Below are 21,358 nucleotides of genomic sequence, written 5' to 3'. Positions count from 1 at the left end.
TTCGAGAAATATGTAGAAAATATTATTTTCAACTATGAAATAATTCTAAATATAGCAGAATTGTGTACTTGCAGTCATAAGTAAATTTATCATATCATATTTTGAAATAATGACCATCTTCTAGTGGCCAAATCTTTTCGTTAAAGAACAATCATCTTCAGGTGATCGAATCTTTTTCTTAAAGTATTTCAAAGAATGAGTGGATCCTCAAACATAATTGATTTCTATAACAGCATCTCCAAAATTCATTGCATCAGAATATAAGTATCTACAACAAATAATTCTAAAGATAAAATAAGTAGTGTTAAAAGAAGAAATATTATCTCAAAGTTGTCAAAGAGTATATGTTTGTATTTAGTGGTTGTTCAACAGTAGACACTTGTATTTTACAATCATTCAAAGGTTAGTCATAAGAAATTGAAATAAATTTGTGGGTCAGAAATTTACCTCAATAGGTGGACAAGTGTTACTCGAGAAAATATCCAACTGTTGATTTGACACTAGTAGAATCTCGATAGAGTCTCGTATTTCACTTTTGCTCAAAAGTAGAGACTCGTGCTGGTAACGTGTTATAAAACAAATAAAATAAAATACTATAATAGGAATTGAAATATTAGAGAAATGGAGAATGATTTTTTTATTATTCCAACTAATACCAAAACTAATCCAAAAAGTGCCAAGGTACCTCTATATATAGGCACTAGAAAATTAAAGGTACATCAACTCTATTAAACACTCATTACTAAAAAAACATGAATAGTCTATGAAATGGTTCTTCCAATACATGAATAGACTTATGGATTGAAACCGTTCATCCATTGTAACCCTTTTATATAATGTAGCAATGAATTATGAATTAATCCCCTTGGGATCAATGAATTATAAATTAGTCCTCTTGAAAATACAAATGGACATCCACATTTTTAATTGTTTCATAACAGGGGAACAGTTTTAAAGTTAATCTTTCCTACACTAACAGTATATCTACCATCAATTTTGGATAAATGACAACTATGCAAAATTTGAATTTAAACTCCAACTTTTACATATGTGCCATAAATTCAACAGTGATAATGTATATATTGTCAATATATATAGGATTTATTTTTAATTTTAAGCAGAATTAAAGGAGGAAAAAATTACGCTATCATGTCAATAAATTATTTCCTCCCATCCCACTATCGTCTCCCCTTTTAGAGAAACGTTTTTGTTGCATTTATAAGCCTTCAATTTTTGCTTAATTTGGTGAAGTTTTCGCTATATTTTAACATCTCTAGAAGATCTGAAACAATAATGAGTAATTTTTTTTAATTGCAATATAGTTTTTCTATCCAGTGGTTAAGGAAGAGTTTGTGAAATCTTTCTTGTTGTGAAATTTAGGGTTTAAATACTGTGCTTGATAATTGGGTATGGAAGAGTGGTAAGAGGGCCCAAAAAATTGTGAATATAACTTTATTCTAGACAAAATTCTTTTTTTTTTTCAAACTTCCCCAAACAAGATTTCTTCTTTCCTATTTTAATTTTCCCCTGGAGATTTAACCTTCAAATTCTTTTTGTCTAGCGCTTTCCTCAGAAAGGAATTCACCAATTTTTTTTCTTTTAGTTTGATCAATCAACTTTGTGTTATATTTTTCTCCTGTCTATAAAAAGACTGACTGTATATTTGACATGTGTATGTTTGTTGATCAAAATTTTGGTAATTCAAAAACCATGAGAATGCAGGTTAGCTCTACCATTCCAGTGGCTAAGGTTGAAATCTCAAAATATAGAGATTTTGGATTCTAATCCCCTACTCCCGTTTCATTTCTTAAATCATATCCCTCTTTTGCTAGGAGAGGGGAAAAAAAAAGCTAGTTCCATCGTTATTTGGTTACTTTCACCAATTTTGTACCTCTCATTTGGCCTTTACCTTTAAATTTCACTACCTGTTCAAGACCAGCATTCAGACATGCATGTCATATATATTGCAAAGCACTAAATTGATTTCTAGAATTAAGAATGTTAACAGAGCCCGGAAACGAAAATTATAGTTTGTTGTTTATACTTTAAATCCTTTTTACGCTTTACTTAAAGACAAATGCTCATTTACATGTTATTTAATACAATTTTAATTTGGAAGCATACAACATAATCAAAAAACAACAGAACCAATTAGGACTAGATTTTGATAAAAAAAAAAATTAGATCTAGATGCCACTGGCACGTTACAGTAACTTGCGATGCCAATTAGAACTATTTAGCGCTTTTTTCTTTTTCAAGGAGTTAGAACACTGTAAAACTTATTTGGGCAAATTTTGTCTCATCAGTAATTTGAGTATCAAGTTATTGAATATATTATAAATCCTATAGTATCAGTTTGCTACAAAAAATAATATTTTACTAGCATGTGGTATTTGCGTACAAAATTTCAGAGGTAAATCAAATGCTTTTACTTATATTCTATATAATTTGAATAGTTTTTTAGTGAATATAACCATACTATGCAGGACCATCACTTTGTGCAGTTGAAGCTAGCAAATTGTATATCAATCACAATTTAATTTTTGCTTGATATCTGCGCAGTTGGTGAGTTCCATCAGTAACACTACATCAAATTTTTAATGTTGTTTTATACTCTTATCAACATATGTTTCAAAAAATTGTAGGTTTAAAAATGATACATGTGCTCGAAAGTTGGTTACGTGGTTGAGGTCAAACAATTTTATAACATTACAAGCATTGTTGATAGCAAATTCAAAAAGAATATGGATATCAGAGTATACAATCATGCATACGGTAAACTTACTCTATTTAATTTAATTACTGCACAAATTTTTTAAATTTGTAATCATAACCTATACCTTCTTTCATTTTTACTAGGTTAAATATTTTTGAGTACTTGCTTACATTCAAAGCATTAACATAGAAAACATATTATATGAGTTATGCAAAAATTGTGGATAACTATGTGAAGGTCATTTTTAAAAACAGTGTGTATGCATTGTAATAACGTAGTCGATACTGTTGTTAGATAATTAATTTCATGTACCTTTTATTTCAACAAAATTTTCTGTATTGTATATAACATTTTATTTGTCAAACAGATACAATGTTAACATACAAATCAAAGATTCTAATGATAACATGCATCTTAATCTACAGGACAGACATGCACGATTCGTATTTAGTTGTGATGCTTCTTATCTCAGAGAATTACAAAGAAAGGTAAAATTTCTTGATATATGTTTATTTTTTATAATGCTATTTATAAATTATGTAAAAAAAATACACTAATTTTGAATTTCGCACGTACTTAATTCTCAGGACTATGGTGATAGGTTGTTCAACCAACGAATCAATTCATGCAAAGATCGTGCATTTTCATTTGTAGTACGCATTCCACAAAATTTAACAGAATTAATTAAATCACCAATTTTGACTTTCGTACTAAAAATTGATTGGTGTGAAGAGTGTTCGCACCTTCATGCAAGATTATCAAATCGAATGCATAATATTTGTAAGTATTTCATTTTAACAACATTTAATTACATTCATTTTTATTCATATATCATTTATTTTCTAATATAAATTTTTATTATTTTTTCAAAATCTATCTTCCGAAAAAAGGTAATTTTTGAATAATATACACATTCTATCATATTTCAAACTATTGTTATACAGATATTATATTTTAATTGTGTTGGTATAATTTTTTAACCATTTTTAATTCACTCTTTTATTTTTATTTTTTTGATAATGTCAGCACCGTGTGTAGCACGGGTATTCACACTAGTATGATATAATATTCAATATGGGTAAAACTCAAATGACCCATAATCTGTTAATTTTTTTCAATTAGGCATGTCACATAGGAAAAATAGTTACTTTCATATATATATATATATATATATATATATATTAGTGCTTTGAATATGCTCAATGTGTGTGCAATAAAGAAATGCATAATATGTATGATAAATGAATTTTATATAAAATTTTCACCTCTAAATTAAACTTTAATCTCTTAAGTTTCTTTCACGTAATAATTGTTATATTGGTAGTTATAATGCTTAGGATTAGTCATGTTGAAAAGTAAATAGTTAAAGTAAAACATGTTTTTAAGATAACTAATCATAAACATGTTTTTAAATAGTTAAAATAAAAGTAATTTCTATAAGGATAAAAATGAAAGTTCAGAAAGTGATAAATAATGTTTATACATAACCTCCATCCTAATCCCTTTATATATTGTATATAAGATAACTGTATGCATTCACATAGTATTTAAATTTATTTTAAGTGTAATTTCAAAAAAATAAGATTTAAGATCATTAATGAGTGATGAACTGGTAATGTGAACACATGATCATGAATTTTATGATTTAGCCATTCATATCTTTAATCAGGCAATGTGAACACATCCCGCATTTAAGTTACTGGTAACTTGGTTTTGGTACTAGCAATCAAATAATATCAATCTCCATTTGGATTGGCCTATTTTTTTCAAAAAGTAGTTTTTAAATATAATGTTACATTAATGCACAAATAAAAATAACTTCAAAGACATCTCATCCATACAATGGTATTTGCATTCCCATTTTTGTTAATCACACTTTCACTATCATTTTAATCAAATACGCCAATAATTTTCATTTATTAGACGATATGATAAAACAAATGGTGGGAATGTAAATAACAAAAACTAGAATGCAAATAACATTTCTCGAGTTTATATTGAAACTTAATTTGACTCCAAAAAACTCCTACTAGAGACTCTATAGGCTTAAAATTATATCTTTTCCAACAAAATAGAAATGCTTAAGGGTCTGTTTGGTTGGAAGTAAAATGTTTTTCTTGAGAAAATATTTTCCGTGAAAGTAATTTTCCATGAAAATCATTTCCCTTTCATCATTTTCAGGTGTTTGGTTAGTTTATTGAAAATATTTTCTTACTTCATTTTTCTGGTGTTTGTTTAACTTTTGAAATATTTTCACTTTTATCTCTATCTTTACTTTCTACACATTATAACTACATACTTCTTCCCATGCAAAATAAGAAAATTTATCTCATTGTTTAACTTTAAAAAATCTTGGAGAAATGTATATATGAATAAAAAATATCTCCTTAAGCAATAAACAAATTGCTGGCCATTTAGTGTCAAATATCAATCACATGCAATGCTTATTGTGATATATATCTTGCACTCTTACTGCTGGAAGTTTTTCTAGAAAAGAATGCCCCTATTATACATAATTAATTACTAGCATAGGATGAGCAGGATGAGGTTTTTTTTTTTTTTTTTTGAATATACTAGGGGGAGGGTTGGGTTGGGTTGGGTGGTACGGGGGAGGGAGTGTAAGGAAGAGGTCTTGGGTTCGAGTCCTCCTGTTTACACTAAAAAAAAAAAAGAACATACTACAAGATGTTTTCAGTAAGTTTGTAACATACTACAGGCGGGATGCATGCATTTCGGAAAACAATTTCAGTAAGTTTGGGAAGGGAAGTTGTTTTCCATAAGATGAGTGAAAATATTTTACATAGGAAAATGTTTTCAGTAACTTTTGTGCAACCAAACACGGGAAATTAGGAAAATATTTTCCTGAAAAACATTTTCACCCGAAACAAACGGACCCTAAGTGTATACAATTTGCAGTCCCTAATGGTTTGCAAGACTACTTGTAATTCTTCATGGCCTAGCACAAGTTGAGGATGAGTGTTTTTGAGGTAAAGAACAATCTTAAAGGTTGCAGTAAGCATTCGCTAACTTATATAAAATTCACCTGAACTATCATGCGTACACATATATTAACAATTATTACCCTTCTTTATATTTATATATTTTCTCTCTTATCTACCCTCTCGTGCATTTATTTATTTTTTCTAATTAATTTTACATTTCTAAAAATATGAAATCTAAAATATATTTTAACGAGTGCCCATTGGACACACCTTAGATGGACCTATAAAAATTTAAGTAGTAATTGGCTTGTTAAACTTCTTCCTCGTACGGTGAAGAAAAACAAACTTAACAATAACAAAGAACAATATATTGAAATAGAAAAATTTCTAAGATAACTTCCCAAATTTCCAAAACAATGAGAGGAATAAAACAAGGGAAAGAAAAAACTCAAGATTATAAAAAGTAACGAAAACTCCAAAATTTAATCTCTATCTCACTATTTCGGTGGTGCGGCCAAAGTCTTTATTTTCTCTTCCCTTACCTAGTTGATCTTCGGCTGCATCTGTCACAAGTATGAACTGATTTTGCTGCCGAAATTCAGAGAACGAAAGACAGAAATCCAAACTTGCAATCTAATGCATCTACAGAAGTGGGCAAATTGTTGGACGAACATACTTTGAATGGATCTGTGGCAACGCGGTCAAAATACGTAACTAGATGCACAACCTCCAACTACTTGCTTTCAATGTCAATCTATCAATTAGCCTTCTATGAATAAGATCTGCTATTTATTTTCTGCAACAAAATTTTAACAACTTCTTCCAACAACAATAATATGATGTAAATATAAAATCCCTCTTATTAATCCAAGCCTAAAACACAACATTCATCCCAATTTGGATTTCAGCATGGCCAAAACCTCCCTGCTAAACGTACCGTCACTTGTTCTTGTTTTAGCTCTCTGGTACATCTTTGGTGCAGATGTGCCTGTGTTCAGCGAAATAAGTTTTCTCTAAACAAATATTTCCTTTTTTTTTTTTTGGGGGGGGGGGGGGGGAGAACCTCAATGCCAATAATGAAGAATGAAATCTATAGTTTATGCGTAGCCTCAGTAGACATGGACAGAAATTTTAGCCCTTTGTTTCTGAAGACTCAAAAAATTGAATACGAATGCCAATAATATTTGAAAAATAAAAAGTATTGAGAATTGTAATTTGATGGTTTCGACACTTCAATCGGTATAACTCCATCGCATTTGACGTGAGACCTATATTTTGTGAATGAGAAGGGATAAGAGTCAGCTAAACATGCACACCAATCCAAAATTGTAAGAAATTACATTGCTGGTATATAACAATTTCAAATGGTTTCATTGTAGCAAAACTGTGAAACCAAATATTTATGAATTAAAATAAATATAAATTCTAGAAAAAAGGGATTGGGATTGTGGAGATGTGTGGAGCTTTTTAATAAAAAAAAAAATCCACCCTGTAATACATATAGATATAGATATAGATTTGTAGATTTTTTTTTTTTTTTGGTTCTCTCGTCCTTTTTTACTCTTCCACATCCAACTATCAAGCACACAATTCAAATTTTAAACCTGATAGTAGAAAAGACTTTACGAGTCATGCCTTGAACATTGGGTCGGCAGACTATACTGTAGTTTAAAAAAAAAAATTACTCATTATTGTTTGAGTTCTTCCAGTGATGTTAAAAGACAACGAAAATTAAGCAAAAGACAACGAAAATTGCACCAAATTAAGCAAAAATTTAAGGCTTATAAATGCAAGAGAAACTTTTCTCTAAAAGAGGAGACTACAAGGAAAGGGAAGGAAATTTATTGAGAGGATAGCATAATTTCTTTTCCCTTTAATACTCTTTAAACTATTTCCCGCCATTTTCATCTTTCTTTACCTTCTTCTTAATTGTCATAAACAAACAAAAGGATACGCACTAGATTGATACGACCGACAAATATTGCTGGGGATAATGTACTACTTTTTTGTTTTTTTCTTTTTTGTCAAAAGGATAAGAGCAACTTATCTGGATGGTCACTGAACTTTTAGAATCACTAAGTTTTGACCATTGAACTATTTAAAATTTGGTTTTGGCCACTGAACTGTATAAAATTTAGGTTTCAGGTCATTCTGTCAAATTTAATCGTTAACTATACCCTTTTCCTTTTGTCTCGTGAATTGTGCGAGCACTCTTATCTGTCATATTTAACGATGAAATCTAACGGAATGACTGAAAATCTAGTTTTTGGCTCTAAACTTTAGATAGTTCAATGGTCAAAACCTGACTTTTAATAGTTCAATAATCAAAACTCGATGATTCCAAAAGTTTGATGGCTATCCAAATAATTTGCTCAAAAGATAATGTACTACTTCAGTATGGTATGGTAAGAACCCTAACAAAAAAAGTTTTTGGCTGTATACAGAAAAACGTCAAACAATTGCCGAAGATTTGACACCATAAATTAAGTATGGTAAGACACCATCTATTAATTGCACCTAACAAGAAAAGTTTTTGGCTGTATACAGAAAAAAGTCAAACAATTGCCGAAGATTTGACATCATAAATTAAGTCGAATCAGATCTGCTATTAATTTTCCATGGAAACACACACATGAAATCCAATATAAATTCCTCTCAATCCAACCCCTAAAACTCAACTTCCTTCTACCTTCACTTTCACCATGGCCAAATCATCCCTCCTAACCATAGCATCCCTTATCCTGATTTTTGCTATTTGGTCCAACTTAGGTGCAGCTGTGCGTGTGCAGATGGCAGAAACTGGGAATGCATCTCCAGAAAAAATCAGAGTCTCCCACCTAAGTCATCCAAACCCGAACGACTCCGCTAGTAATGTTACTGCCATAAGTAAAACTTTCAACCCTCTAGCAGACATCAACAAATTTAAGATTTGTCCATGTCTTTATTTATACTGCTTATGTATGTGTCCCTGCCAACCTTGTAATTGCTGATAGGTTGAATGCATTCAACCATCCAATATATCTTCTAATGATGTGGCTGAGTTTGTGTATATGCTGTCTGGTTATCTAAATAATTGTGGTTTGCTTTAATTATTGGATGTTCTATGTGACTTGCAATATGTGTTTTATACATCTTGCATGAACAAGCCTAAACTCGGTTCTTTTTTTATTGTTTTCCTCAATATTCAAGGTTCTTCTAATGCAAAGTATTAAAGAAGGCTTTTTTTTTTTTTGGTTACTTTTTTTGTCAGATTTGATCGACAAATAAGAACATAAATTAGGATCGCAGATATATTTGATTTAGAGAAAATATTAGGAATTAATTCGACACGTAAGATAAACATTAAAAATCAAAATTGCATTTCTCCCTTTTAATGTTGGGTATGAAAATTAAAGCAGTTAAGCTCAGAATGTGGGCTTGTGAGCAAATAGTCGCATCAGTGGCTCAAGGTGTCATATAAAATGGCTATAGCCCTCCTTCTCCTAGCTCCAAAACCCCAGCCCACCACGAAATGGGATAGTATCCTCATCAAAGTCAAACCCACTGACAGTCGTTTTTTGATCATGCGCAAAAGTCACAACAAAAAATGCACAACGGATCTTCTATCTCACTCCGTGTGTTACTTTCTATCTCATTTTTTTTATTATATTGCTATTTTTCTTTCACAAACATCATATTTTACTTTTTTTTTGTTTCTTTAGCATTCAATAACTATTAACTGAGTAAAAAATAAATACATACATAGTCTCAAAAAAGTAATATATAATAGAAAATTAAAAAATATAGCAGAAAATTCATTAAAAAATCTGATTTTTTTTTTATGCATTTTGATTTTTTGAGTTTGTTAAGTTCTGTGTATTACTCAATTAATACTTATTAGATCTTAAGGAAATAAAAAAGAACTAAAATATGATATTTATAAAGGAGGAATAGCAATATAATAAAAAATAGAGCAGAGAGTGGGACAGAAGATTTGTTGCGAAAAAAATAATGCAGTTTTTCCATTTTACAAAATCTAGTAATCTGCTTAAAATTTTCGTCATAATTGTTACCTATCACAATGATTAAACGTTGCGAGCAAATTGATGACAAAGCATTTGTAGATGAAATACGAGTTTTAGTAATATTGATGAACTTATCAAGAAGTGTGTTTAGATAGAGTATTATTTGAAATAATTACTTTGGTATTTTTTTGTGATATAATGTATGTAAGATAAAAAGGTGTTTGAAAATATAAAACAAGGTAGATTGAAAAAGCTGTTTATGATGCAAGAGAAATATTATTTGAAATAATTTGCCACTCTTAATTAAATTATACATGAATATGTGTAACACAGATAGCAAATAAATGTATGTAATTTAGTCTTTTATACATCCATCCTCATTTTATACACAAAATTCTGAGTCTTCTTCCAAATCTTACTTACAAGGCAGTCATGGTAAGTCAATAAATCCCCCTCTTAACTCAACTCCTAAAAGTCCAAATCCTCTTATTTCCCAACTTTCAAAAAGGCCTATGGTTCTATGCGTGGGAGTGAGAGGGGATGGAGAACTATCCAATACTTGAAGGGCTAAAATTATTTAAAACATGAGAAACTAAATTTAGATCAACCCAAATTATACGGGACGAAAATTAACACTCTCCTAAAAGTTAATCTTTATTCTTTTTTTTTTCTTTTTTCCCCCTCATTTGACTTTTGGCCTGTCATATGAAGCACTATACTTTCCAAACTAATATTTTGACCCGTGCATACATTTTAAACTATATAATAATAACAAAAATTTATTTTTACTACATGAAATTAAAATCTAGAAAGTTTTTAAGAAGTATTTTTTTGTGTCCAAATTTATGAAAATGAATTATATACAAAAATGGTTCTTCCCTTTGAATTTCACTAAGAAAGACATGTAGGAAGTCAAATTCCTTCTTAAATTCATTCAACGTGGGGGAAAACCACCCATGAGTTTTTTGCCAAAATAATACTCTTGCTAAAAAATATTCCCAATATGATTCACTTTCAAATTTTATTATCATAATATTATTGTTGCCATCTAGTTATCCTGATTGCCATGTAGATGTAGGATAACAAGAAAGGAAAGTTCTAATCCAATTTATAGTTTCCAACATGAACTGAAATTTTAAAATTTTTTATTATAGAAGCACAAGAAGATTGCATAACTTTTATAATTTCCTTATAATTACCTAAAATAAATTCTACCATTATTGACCTTGCTATTAGTGGTCTCTAAATTTTTTTAAACGTATCAAACCTACTACATATATTTTTTTTTCAAAAAATAAATTTTAAAAATACAAAAATTGCAACGAAAATTGTAAGCAATTACAAAAACTTCAAAGTTATCATATTTGTTTATGTTATCCTTCCTACTCTTTGAAAAGACAAGAGAATAATCTTCATCCGCCTTAAGATTATCAACTCACGAAGCATATTTTTTAGACGCGGTTAATATAAAGATTGGTTTCTTAGTTTATGTTTGACAAGGGAAAGATAACAAAAGAAAAAAATGTGAGAAGGTTTAGAGAGAAAATTGGAGAAGATATTATGGAGAGGACTTTATCTCCATCCTAACACATATGCAACCTAAGTGGTAAAAAAGGATCACAAAGGTAATTAATTTTAAAATTAGGTTACTTTGAGTATATATTTTGGAAGAAGAGTTATTTTGGCAATAGACTCCTCATCTAATTATGTTCTCACTTTTTATTGTTTTTGCACCTACGGCCCTTATAGGTTTGAAAATCAAGTATGAGCCCAGAAGGGATTTAAAATTAGATTGATCAATTCGGAATGTAATATTTCAAGTAGTGTTCTCTAGATATCGTTAAGCTGATTATGGATTGCTTTATTTTCTCCTTGAATTATCTTAATCTTCTGTTAGTAATTTTTAATGGCTTTATGAAAGTTTGCAGTCTAATATGTCCTTTGTATTACTAATAATAGAAACAAAACCGTTTTCATGTTTGAGAAGAATTTTCTTATCAGAAAATATATCTACCCGCACTCCACTTCCAAATTCCTATGCATATTTTACTAATCTCTTAAAAGAGGTGTCCAAAAGAAAAGATAGGCTGCTACTTCTATTACATAGGACTATATAAATTGCAAAATATGCCATCATTATCTTATTTCATCCTAATTACTACTAACATTATTCTCCCAGCTAAAAGAAACCAAAATCTTAATTAACTAAAGAAGACAATTGAGAGGTTGAATTATTAGAAACACTGGCAGCAGAATGCCAGAATCCCATACAGATGGTGGAGTAAACACGCAGTAAAAGCCCATCCACCTACTATTGTTAGATAGATATTATATTTTAATTGTGTTGTTATAATTTTTTAATCTTTTTTAATTCATCATTTTATTTTCATTTTTTCAATAATGTCAGTATCGTACGTAGTACGGTATTCACACTAGTACCAAAGTATTAAGGCACGGATAGAGGTGTGTTGTGTTCTCTAACAAAGGATAATAATGAATGTTGTCACGTCCCATTTTTTTGAAAAAATAAAATTTAAATTTAATGGGGTGCGACAGCTTAATCAGAAAAAAAAAAGAAGTAAGGAAAAAAGAAATAAAAAGGGAAAAGAGAAGAAGAAGATGATGATGACGACATTTTTTTTAAAAACTTGTTAGTGCCTCAATTGAGTTAGGATGAGCTTGTGAACAAGCTGGTATTTGAATTATGTTGCTCCAACACACACAACTTGTGTGAGAAAAGAACCAGCGTATTTGTTGCCATCTTTTCAGAGTAATCCATCTAATATGACCTGAGATTATGGCATTAAACGTGCTAGTTCTTCATCAAGATGCCAAAAAAACACTTTTCTGAGTCTATATAAATCCCATCTAACCAACGTAGTAGATGTCACATTATTCAAAACTTTGTTCCATATTTCAACTTCCACTATGGCCAATACAACCCTCTTCATTATAATCCCAATCCTCATAGCATTTGCAGTTGAATCCAACCCTGGTGAGGAATGATCTCCTACAAATCGGTCAACTAGTGCTGATGGTGATTCTGTGCAGCGCAATTCAACTGCACTGCAAATTGCTGAAAACCCGCATGAGCCATCAAGAAAAATGAGACTCGCCCACCTGGACTACCCAAACAACCTCAACAAAGCTGCTACTACAAATATTTCTCCAATATGTACTGGCTTGTGATTATCTTCTCTAACAGACACAGCAAAGGTGGAAATTTATCCTTGTGTATATATATTTTGCCTGTGCCAATGCCCCTGTGACGCTCCCTGAAGAGGTGATGTTCGTCCCGCTGGAGTGAGGCACCCGAACTGGAGAAGGATTTTTATCTCGGACAGCTCTCTGGGACAAGGTCACCTGCTTAGGTTTGATGAGGGGCTGAATCCCCTGGTGTAACTTCGAAACTTAAGTCAGTTCAGTTATAAGAAAGTGGTATAATAGGAAAGAGTAGTGTGTTTTACCCGGAAAATTATCATCCCCCTTCTCAGTAGACACGCTGGGTATTTATAGGGGATTTGTTGGGAAGAGGGACTAACCGCACGGGTCCCTAGAGATCAGCAATGGTCAGTGCATCTAATGGATTTGACTGGTCTTTATGAAAAGGTCCGATTAGACACCCGCCAGGTTCAGGCGGCGTGTGTCAGAGCAACTGTCCATCAGACGTCAGGCATGTCAGGTGTCATTTCCTATCTTTTGTAGGAGTCGATTAGTCAACCGTCACCTCGGCCAGTGACTTGAAGATTATATCCGTGGCACACAAATTACGATGGCCTTGATTAGTGACGTGCCGAGGTGGCGCCCCAGGAGGTGTCAGAATATGAGGCCTCGCATTATCTGGGCCGAGATGATCATCCTCACTCCCTTCATGTTGAGGCACAGCTTAAAGCTTCTCGTACTTGTACTCGAGCAATCGTGCTTCGAATAAGTGTCATGCATGTATATCAGTAATCCTTCGTTTATAATAAGATTGCATGATCAAGCAGTTACAGGTGTTTTTTTTGTACCATCTTTGTTTTGTTTACTTGTCTTGTCTTGTCAGAGTTGTTACCTAAGTAGCTTTGCTCTCCAGCTTCTTCAAGTTAATTTAGGATATAAAAATCATGATTCTGAGATCGACATGAACAATTACTGGGACATGCATTTAATTTAATGCTACTAGTAAAAGGGTGTAATGCTTTTAATTTGTGACAGTATGACATTTCATGTATCAATGCTTATAATTTCTAAAGTTGTTTGGCATACAAAACTAACTGAGATGGATATAGTTTCAGCGAATATGTACTTTCTCTTCCACATGAGAAAGGCAAATGGTGAAATACAATAGAAAACACACTAAGTTGATCCTTTTCGAGTCAAAAAAACGATGATGCTAAGTTATCATTCTTTCGAGCAATTTTCAAGGTTTTTTCTTTGAAAAAAAAAAACTTTCAAGGTTTTAAAGAATTCAATACTCTTATCTGTCCACTAAGCTACAACAATTTTTTGTGAATTTTTTTATTGAGTAAAAGGAAACTTCAAAAGGATTAGAATGCTCTGCTCTCCAATTAAACAGGACAATATTTCCTTCTTTATAATCTCAATGCTCACATACTTGACTACATTATCAACTTCAACTTTGGTTATGCTCAAATAGTGAAACTAGCTTGATTAAGCTTTGCCATTTGATTAAACGCATGATCTTTTCATAATTGTCACTATGGAGGAGCCAATTCGCCAATGCCACGTGTTAATTCGGACGGGCGCCACGTTAGTTCACGCAAGTTAGCTCGGGCCTTTGCAAAGGCCAGTTCGAGTAAAACCACCGCCTCCCCACTGGATGGGCTTAGTGGGCCGAGGCTCCCGAACCTTTCGGAAACAGTAGACGGAACCCTAAGAGGATTCCATCTCTAGTAGGACTCATAATCCTATAAGGAAACTACTATCTAGAGCCCTATAAATATAGCACCACAAGGCAAGACAAGGTACGCCATCTACAGTAATCAATACTATTACTCTACTTGTAGCCGCAACTGACTTGACCGTCGGAGTCACAATGGGGAGCTAGCCCCGCAGCTTGCTCCTTTTTACAGGTCAGTTCGCTCACCTCGCTGTTGCCAGTTTGTTCCCTCTCAGTTCGCTCAGCCCTCTGCTACTTAGTTCGGATTGTGCTCTCAGCCATCGCATCAGTCACCAATCTTGTATCACTAAAATATTGCATCCAAATTAATGACCAAATATTTCTGAAGATCATATTGACTCCTTATTGTTATCAGAAATACATCAAGATCAAGTCGATGCGTGTTCAAAAAAATATATATATCTACAAGTCTTAATTGTGTAGATAACAAAAACGTGAATAGATAATTAAACAGAGAAAAAGGTGATCAGAAGGGATGTAAATCGAGGTTAAGTTCATTGACCCAACTTCTAAAAGCCCATTTTCCTCCTATTTTCAACTTTGAACATGGTCAAAACAACCGTGGTAGTACTGCTCTCAATTTTGATGGTTATCCCATCTTAGTGAATACGAACCATCTTGGACTAGCCAATTAACTGCTGATCATGTTTCTAATCCAGAAACTTGCACTACCATGAAAAAGTTTCATGTTAACGTTTGTTTGTATGTCTTGTTTGTTGTTTCCTAACATGTAACCCACCATCTACATATCATTTCTTATAAGATTTATCACTATTCAACGTTTGTTAGGTTTATGTGTTTGTTTGTGTACTTATGTCGTTAATAAATAGCACTCTTTCTTTTACTAAGCAAAAAAATTCACAAAAAACAAAGAGATGGTTTTGTTTTCTTTCCATCCAATTACGGGTTACCTGTGGCTTTGTTTGGATTCATCAGTTTTTCAAAAATTGATTTTTCAAATATTATAAAAATTTTTAAAAAGTACTCTACAAGATATTCTAAAAAGCAGTCTAAATTTTTTTTTAATATTTAAAAAATATCCCAAAATATATTCTAAAAACTCTTCTACTCTTAAATATTCCAAAATATACTCTAAAAATTTTGTTACAGTAAAATTTTTCAAAAATACTTCCAAAACAGCTAATCCTTTAAGCACATAAGAGAAAATTAGGGGTGTTTTAGCTTCAATTTTCAAAAACACCCCAAAATAAGAGAAAATTGAAGTCTAATCCTCTGAATCATGTTGCACCAAACTAGCCCCAAAATTCTTAAAACTCCTAATAAACGCCATAACTGGTCGCGTAATCCAGCCTACACAAATCAGCTTTCTTGGGATTCTATCAACTGTTAAAAACAATTTCACCACCTATATATGGTCCATCCGACTCCTAGAAATTAACCTAACTTCCTCCCACTTTCAACACAGGGAAAACCACCCAGCTGCCTTGAAGGGATGCCATCATCATCGGTTACTAGTTTGCCAAAGACAAAAACATCCTAGTGATGGCTCTCAGTTTTATTACTCTGTGGAGTACTTTGGTGCTACCTTGGCTATTTGTGTGTTACCTTGCTTGCACATGGGATCTTTAGTGTTACTTTTTCAGTGACAATTCCGTAACACTTTCATATTTAGGGTAAAAAATCTCAGCGGTCACTAAACTATTGGTCGAATCATGTTTTGGCCATCAAACTATTTTTCGTCAGTAATTGGCCACTAAACAACTTAATCAGTAAACTCATGACCATTTAGTTGATAATTACTCTTAATTTATGAAATTAACAGTTAATCTGTGAAATAGAGTCTCATAGTTGTTAGACAAAATTACCCATGTGCTTTGCTAATTTCATGGATTAAGAGCAATTATTGACTAAATGGTCACGGATTTACTGATTAAGTTGTTTAGTGGTTAATTATTGACAAAAAATAGTTTGATGACCAAAACATGAACTAACCAATAGTTTAGTGGCGGCTCAGGTTTTTTGCCCTCATATTTATATCAAGTGTCCTATCTATTTAACTTATCATGTACTGTTTTTTTAAATTTCTTCTACCCTCATGTGAGATCAATACTAAATTTGGTACTGGATAGTAGCACAAAGGATTCCAACTGGCCACCTTGGCTATTCGTGGCAATATTCAAAGAATTCGAGAAATCTCATAACTCTCCTATTTGGACAAGCCAAACGTCAACAACTTCAGTGCTCCTTTTTGCTCTTATTGACTGTATCAGTCTCAGCCCAGCTCATTGCTGCAGGAGTAAATGAAATGAGAGCTAATTAAGAGGGACTGCTGCATTGTATCAATTGCCATGGTGACGATGAAATTCTTAAGTAATTGTGCTAAAACGTCTTGTGTACATGTCTATCTATGTTAATATGTAGATGTCATGGCTTTCTTTCTCTAGCTATATCCTACTTTTTCAGTAGTAGATGATGAAATTTCAGAATTGGCAATCAACATTTTCCTGTTGCAAATTAATCCTTTGGATCGTTCTTTTTTTTTTTTCTCTATCACCATGTACAAATATTAATATCATCAAATAGGAGGTCGTCCAAAAAAAAAAAAGAAGTGCTTAAATTAATCAGTCATTTTTTTAAATCAACAAAATGTTCTCTCAAGTTATGTGCCGCAGTCTGGTCACATGAAAATTTCATCTATTTTATGCACGAATTCTGAACTCAAACATGAACTTTTGGTTGGAAGAACGGGCTAAAACATATTGTCATGGAAAATTCACAGCAACCATTTGATTCCAATATAGTAAAACAACAAAAGCATAAAACAGTTCATAGAAACGATAGGAAAGAATGCATAGGGATACTGCTATTCAAAAGCTGCTTGTATCAACTCCAAATATGGAGCAGTCTTATTATGGGATGGTGGATTCCATGCATATATGGCCAGTAGCAAGTGCGTAGTTGATCATCATAAGCAAAACGCGACTTGATTATGTTTTATTCAAATTCTGGGCTCTGCCTGAATTTTGATTATCAGCACTCAGCAGCAAAATATATTGCATTTGCGAACTGCTGGACAACCGTTGCCGGGGCATGCTGGGCAATCATCGCTCTGTAGCAGTTTCCTAGTAATGCTACTTGATCCAAAGTTGCAGTCGCGGTCAAGGTCATAGTCCGGATCGTTCCATATCGGTCTCGATATATCAGTTGCGGTCTCAGCGAGATACAAATTTTTAAAACATTTAATATTCTAAAATTGTAAAAAAATAAGACAAACAAAAATAATAAAAATTTGAATTGACTCGAGGTGACTCGGCCAATTTTTCCATCTTGGAGATGTTTCGGCCGAGTTCTCAACGATCCATTATTTCAGAATTATCTCGCCTTGGTATCGGAACGAAAAAATACCGTTCCGATGATGACTCGGTCGAATCATCTCGGTCTCAGCCGAGTCTTTAAACCATGGATCCAATAGCAATCCAACTTTTATCATCCTGAGGAATTCCTGCACCCATCATTTTTGTAGCTGTAAAGCTTGGATTAAAGCCATCAATAGCATCATCAGTAATTGGCTCGTCAATGGGCTTTTAAATAGGGGTGGCATAAGAGGATGGATACCCAATAAAAAGGTTGCAGTTGCACCGAAGTGCCAAAAACAGGCAAAGTGAGACTACTTTTAGTAGTGTGGTTTTGGCCATGTTGAGCAGCTTGGAGGATAGAAACAAGCTTGAAGTACATATTGGTATGCTTTGTTTACTAAAATTTGCAGAGAATGGTGAAGAGTTTTATTTGTTTCTAGTTGGAAGAATTGCATAGAGAAATGGGGGAATTTCTGATGCCAAAGTTCCTAATTTATTTGCAGATACTGATAGTTGTTTTCTTCTTTTTGGGAAGATTATGCAAATTTGACGGCACAGCTCCGGGATGCATTTCTACAGAACTCTCGACTGCAATGGGTGCAATGCAAGCAATTTGTTATGCTTTATTCAATGTGGGCACATATGTCCACATAAAAAAGTAATAAAAGAGATGTTGCAATATTTTGGGAGGATTCTTTCTCGTTACATGTTTTTAATTTTTTTTTATTATCATCACCATCATCTTGGTAATGTTTTCAACTTCAAATATCATTTTATTTTCCATTCCTCCCAGCCTAAACCCCCAAATTTGACTAAATATGGTCTTTGAAGATAAGTCATTTAAATCACTTTTCTTGGGACTGTTAAAAGGGAAATTTTGGTGTGAGCAGCAACAGCATGTGTTAGGTGAGAGTTATTACAGTCATTTTGAACAAGGAAGGTAGATGTTACAATCTAAACTACAGGAAGCTGGACTTGGTTATCACAGGCAAATGGGAAGATTCTGGTGTTATCCCCTTAAACCTATCTATATCTGCCTACAACTGGATATACCTAACCTTAATGTTATTCATATTTCCAGAGGTCAACAACCAAATAGGTGGAAGAATTTTTGTCATTTTCAACTAAAATTCTCAACCAGCTGCAGAATTACTTGTACTACTAATGATTATCCAGCAAATAGATATTATGTCTTGAAGACCACCAACTTCAAGCTTCCCTAAGGAACAAATAGATGCTCCAACCACATAGAATAATGAGTATCCAGCATAATCATTTCATCCAGGGACCAGGGTATGTGTTAAAAGTCCTGAACAAATATCAGCTTAAGCTGTAGCTGTTCATGAGATGCCGTCATAATTAAAGAAAAGTAATACCCTAGAATCCAAAGTTGTTAATGGATGAAAGGGTAGCATAAGACTTCTATAAATCATTTGTGGGCACAATATGTTAATGAGTTCCTAGGGAGAATGGATTTCCTCTTCTTCTTTTTCTGCCGTTTCATCTAAAATAAAATCAACTTTGAACTTGAGCACCTAATCCAAACCATATGATTCTACTATTCTATTACTCCAGCACTGTCTTACTAAACCTTCAAACTTTTGAATTCCCAAGAGAAGATCAAACATTGTAACTAAAAACATAGGATATCTGCTTTCACAAACATAATGGGATGTACCCTTTGCCTCATTGGTCAAGCGTAAATGGCTGATAGATTCCACACTAACATAAATAAGAGGAGGCAATAGTCCATGACCTCAACAGAACATTTAACAGCTACATGCTGAGTTAAAACTAATACAGACAGAGCATACAATAAACAGAAATCCAGACACAAACTACGCTAAACGAATGTCCAAAAGGCTATTTACTGCAAGGGAGGAAGCCCATTAAGGTCACCATCATTTCAGAGCTGAAATATTCCTGAAGAAGCAGGGATAGGCTGCATTGAGCAAGAAACCTGCCAAGGCTTCAGCAGAGGATCAGGCAATTGAGTAGCATCCCCAACCATTTCCAAATTCTTGATCACATCATTCAATGATCTTAATCTCTCAGTCAATTCAGTTAGCCGAGCTCTCAAGACATTATTCTCAGCTGCACAAATCATATATTTCTCTGTAATCCCATCAATCTTGCCCTCAATGCCATTGTTTGCCACCTCCAAGCTGCCCATTTCATCTGTCAAATCCTGCAATTGCTTTTGCTTCCTCATCCTTGACCTCCTCGCAGATTCCCTATTGGAAATCATTCTTTTCCTCTTCTTTTCATCCATCATTGCATATCTCTGATCACTTTCTGATGACATTCTCTATTTGGGCCTCCTTTATTTTCTTAAACAATGTGGATTAAACTAAAAATGCTAACTTTTTCTACAATTTCAGGGACAAGATTCAGATGAAGCTAAAAATCGAAGGCCTTAGAATCTGGGCGTTATATCAAAAAATCACATAGAAATGGTAAAGAAAAACAACAGAGAAAGATTGGAGAAGACAAACGCCCAAAAGGGTTGTGCAAACTATAGAGATCATAGATTGATTTTTCACCACAGGAAAGAAATCTCAATTTTCGAACATTTCACCACCAGAGACCCCCCAAAAAAAAAATGCAATCTTGATCAAGATTAAGAAAGGTACCTATAAATGGATAACAAAAAAAACAAAAAAAAAAATAAGAAGAGAAGAAGTGCACGGTACTCAACTTCAAGAAAGCTAACCTGATGAGGCCTGATGGCTGTAATGGTGTTGGACTAATTTGGTGTGGTGTATTAAAAGTCTAGTTTTGGAGGTGAAAATGGATAAGGGGTGGTGCCAACAATGACAGCTGTTTCAGAAAAATAGCCTCGTGGGATTATCCAAAAATGCAGAGCAGTAATTTAATTCAAGGAACTTTCGCAGGCCAGTCTAATCGTTATCCATCTTATCTTTAAAGGGAAAAGCCAGGCTTATTAGTCAAACAAAACTGTTGTCTGTCTGGTAATTCTGCCATTGCAGTCAAAAGGAAATGTGAAAAAATCTGTCACTTTCAAAGCGTTTTTGTATTAAAAGATTAGTTGAATTTTGCCTGCGTGAACTATTTCACTACAGTTAAACAAATTTTGATCGAGCTTGACTCGAGATTCGGTTCGATTAACCCAAAACTCGACTCGACTCGACTCGTTTACAGTCCTAACACCAGAGCATTCTTTTGACATTATCGCATCCATTTTTCCTCTAACTCCTGATACAATTCAACTAGATTCCCCTTTCTATGTAGGCCGTAGAATAGTATTGCCGATCAATAAAACAAAAAACTATCTCACTGCAAATAAGTAGTACGGTAGCATTTTGCCTCAGAAAAATATCAATTATAATAGGTGTTTGGATCGTTGTTGAATTATCTCAAATAATATTTCAATTGCATCATAAACATATTTTTCAATCTATTTTTTATATTTTTAATTATTTTTTTATTTCATATACATTACACCATAAAAAATA

At 32.9% G+C, this 21,358-nt stretch overlaps 1 protein-coding gene across 1 annotated transcript; it reads right to left on the bottom strand.

Moving 5' to 3' along the window:
• Nucleotides 1-19,788: 19,788 nt before the first annotated feature.
• On the bottom strand, nt 19,789-20,187 carry LOC113727792 (bZIP transcription factor 53-like). Its single transcript, XM_072077169.1, has one exon. The coding sequence runs from the start codon at nt 20,185-20,187 to the stop codon at nt 19,789-19,791; it is 399 nt and encodes a 132-aa protein (XP_071933270.1).
• Between the last annotated feature and the right edge of the window lie 1,171 nt (nt 20,188-21,358).

Source organism: Coffea arabica, chromosome 2c (assembly GCF_036785885.1).
Source record: "Coffea arabica cultivar ET-39 chromosome 2c, Coffea Arabica ET-39 HiFi, whole genome shotgun sequence".
NCBI lineage: Eukaryota > Viridiplantae > Streptophyta > Magnoliopsida > Gentianales > Rubiaceae > Coffea > Coffea arabica.
The sequence above is the reverse complement of the archived record's forward strand: the minus strand, read 5'-3'. Positions and strand labels throughout refer to the sequence as shown.

Coding starts and splice junctions, on each gene's coding strand:
- LOC113727792 (XM_072077169.1), bottom strand. CDS start 20,187: ATGTCATCAGAAAGTGATCAGAGATATGCAATGATGGATGAAAAGAAG.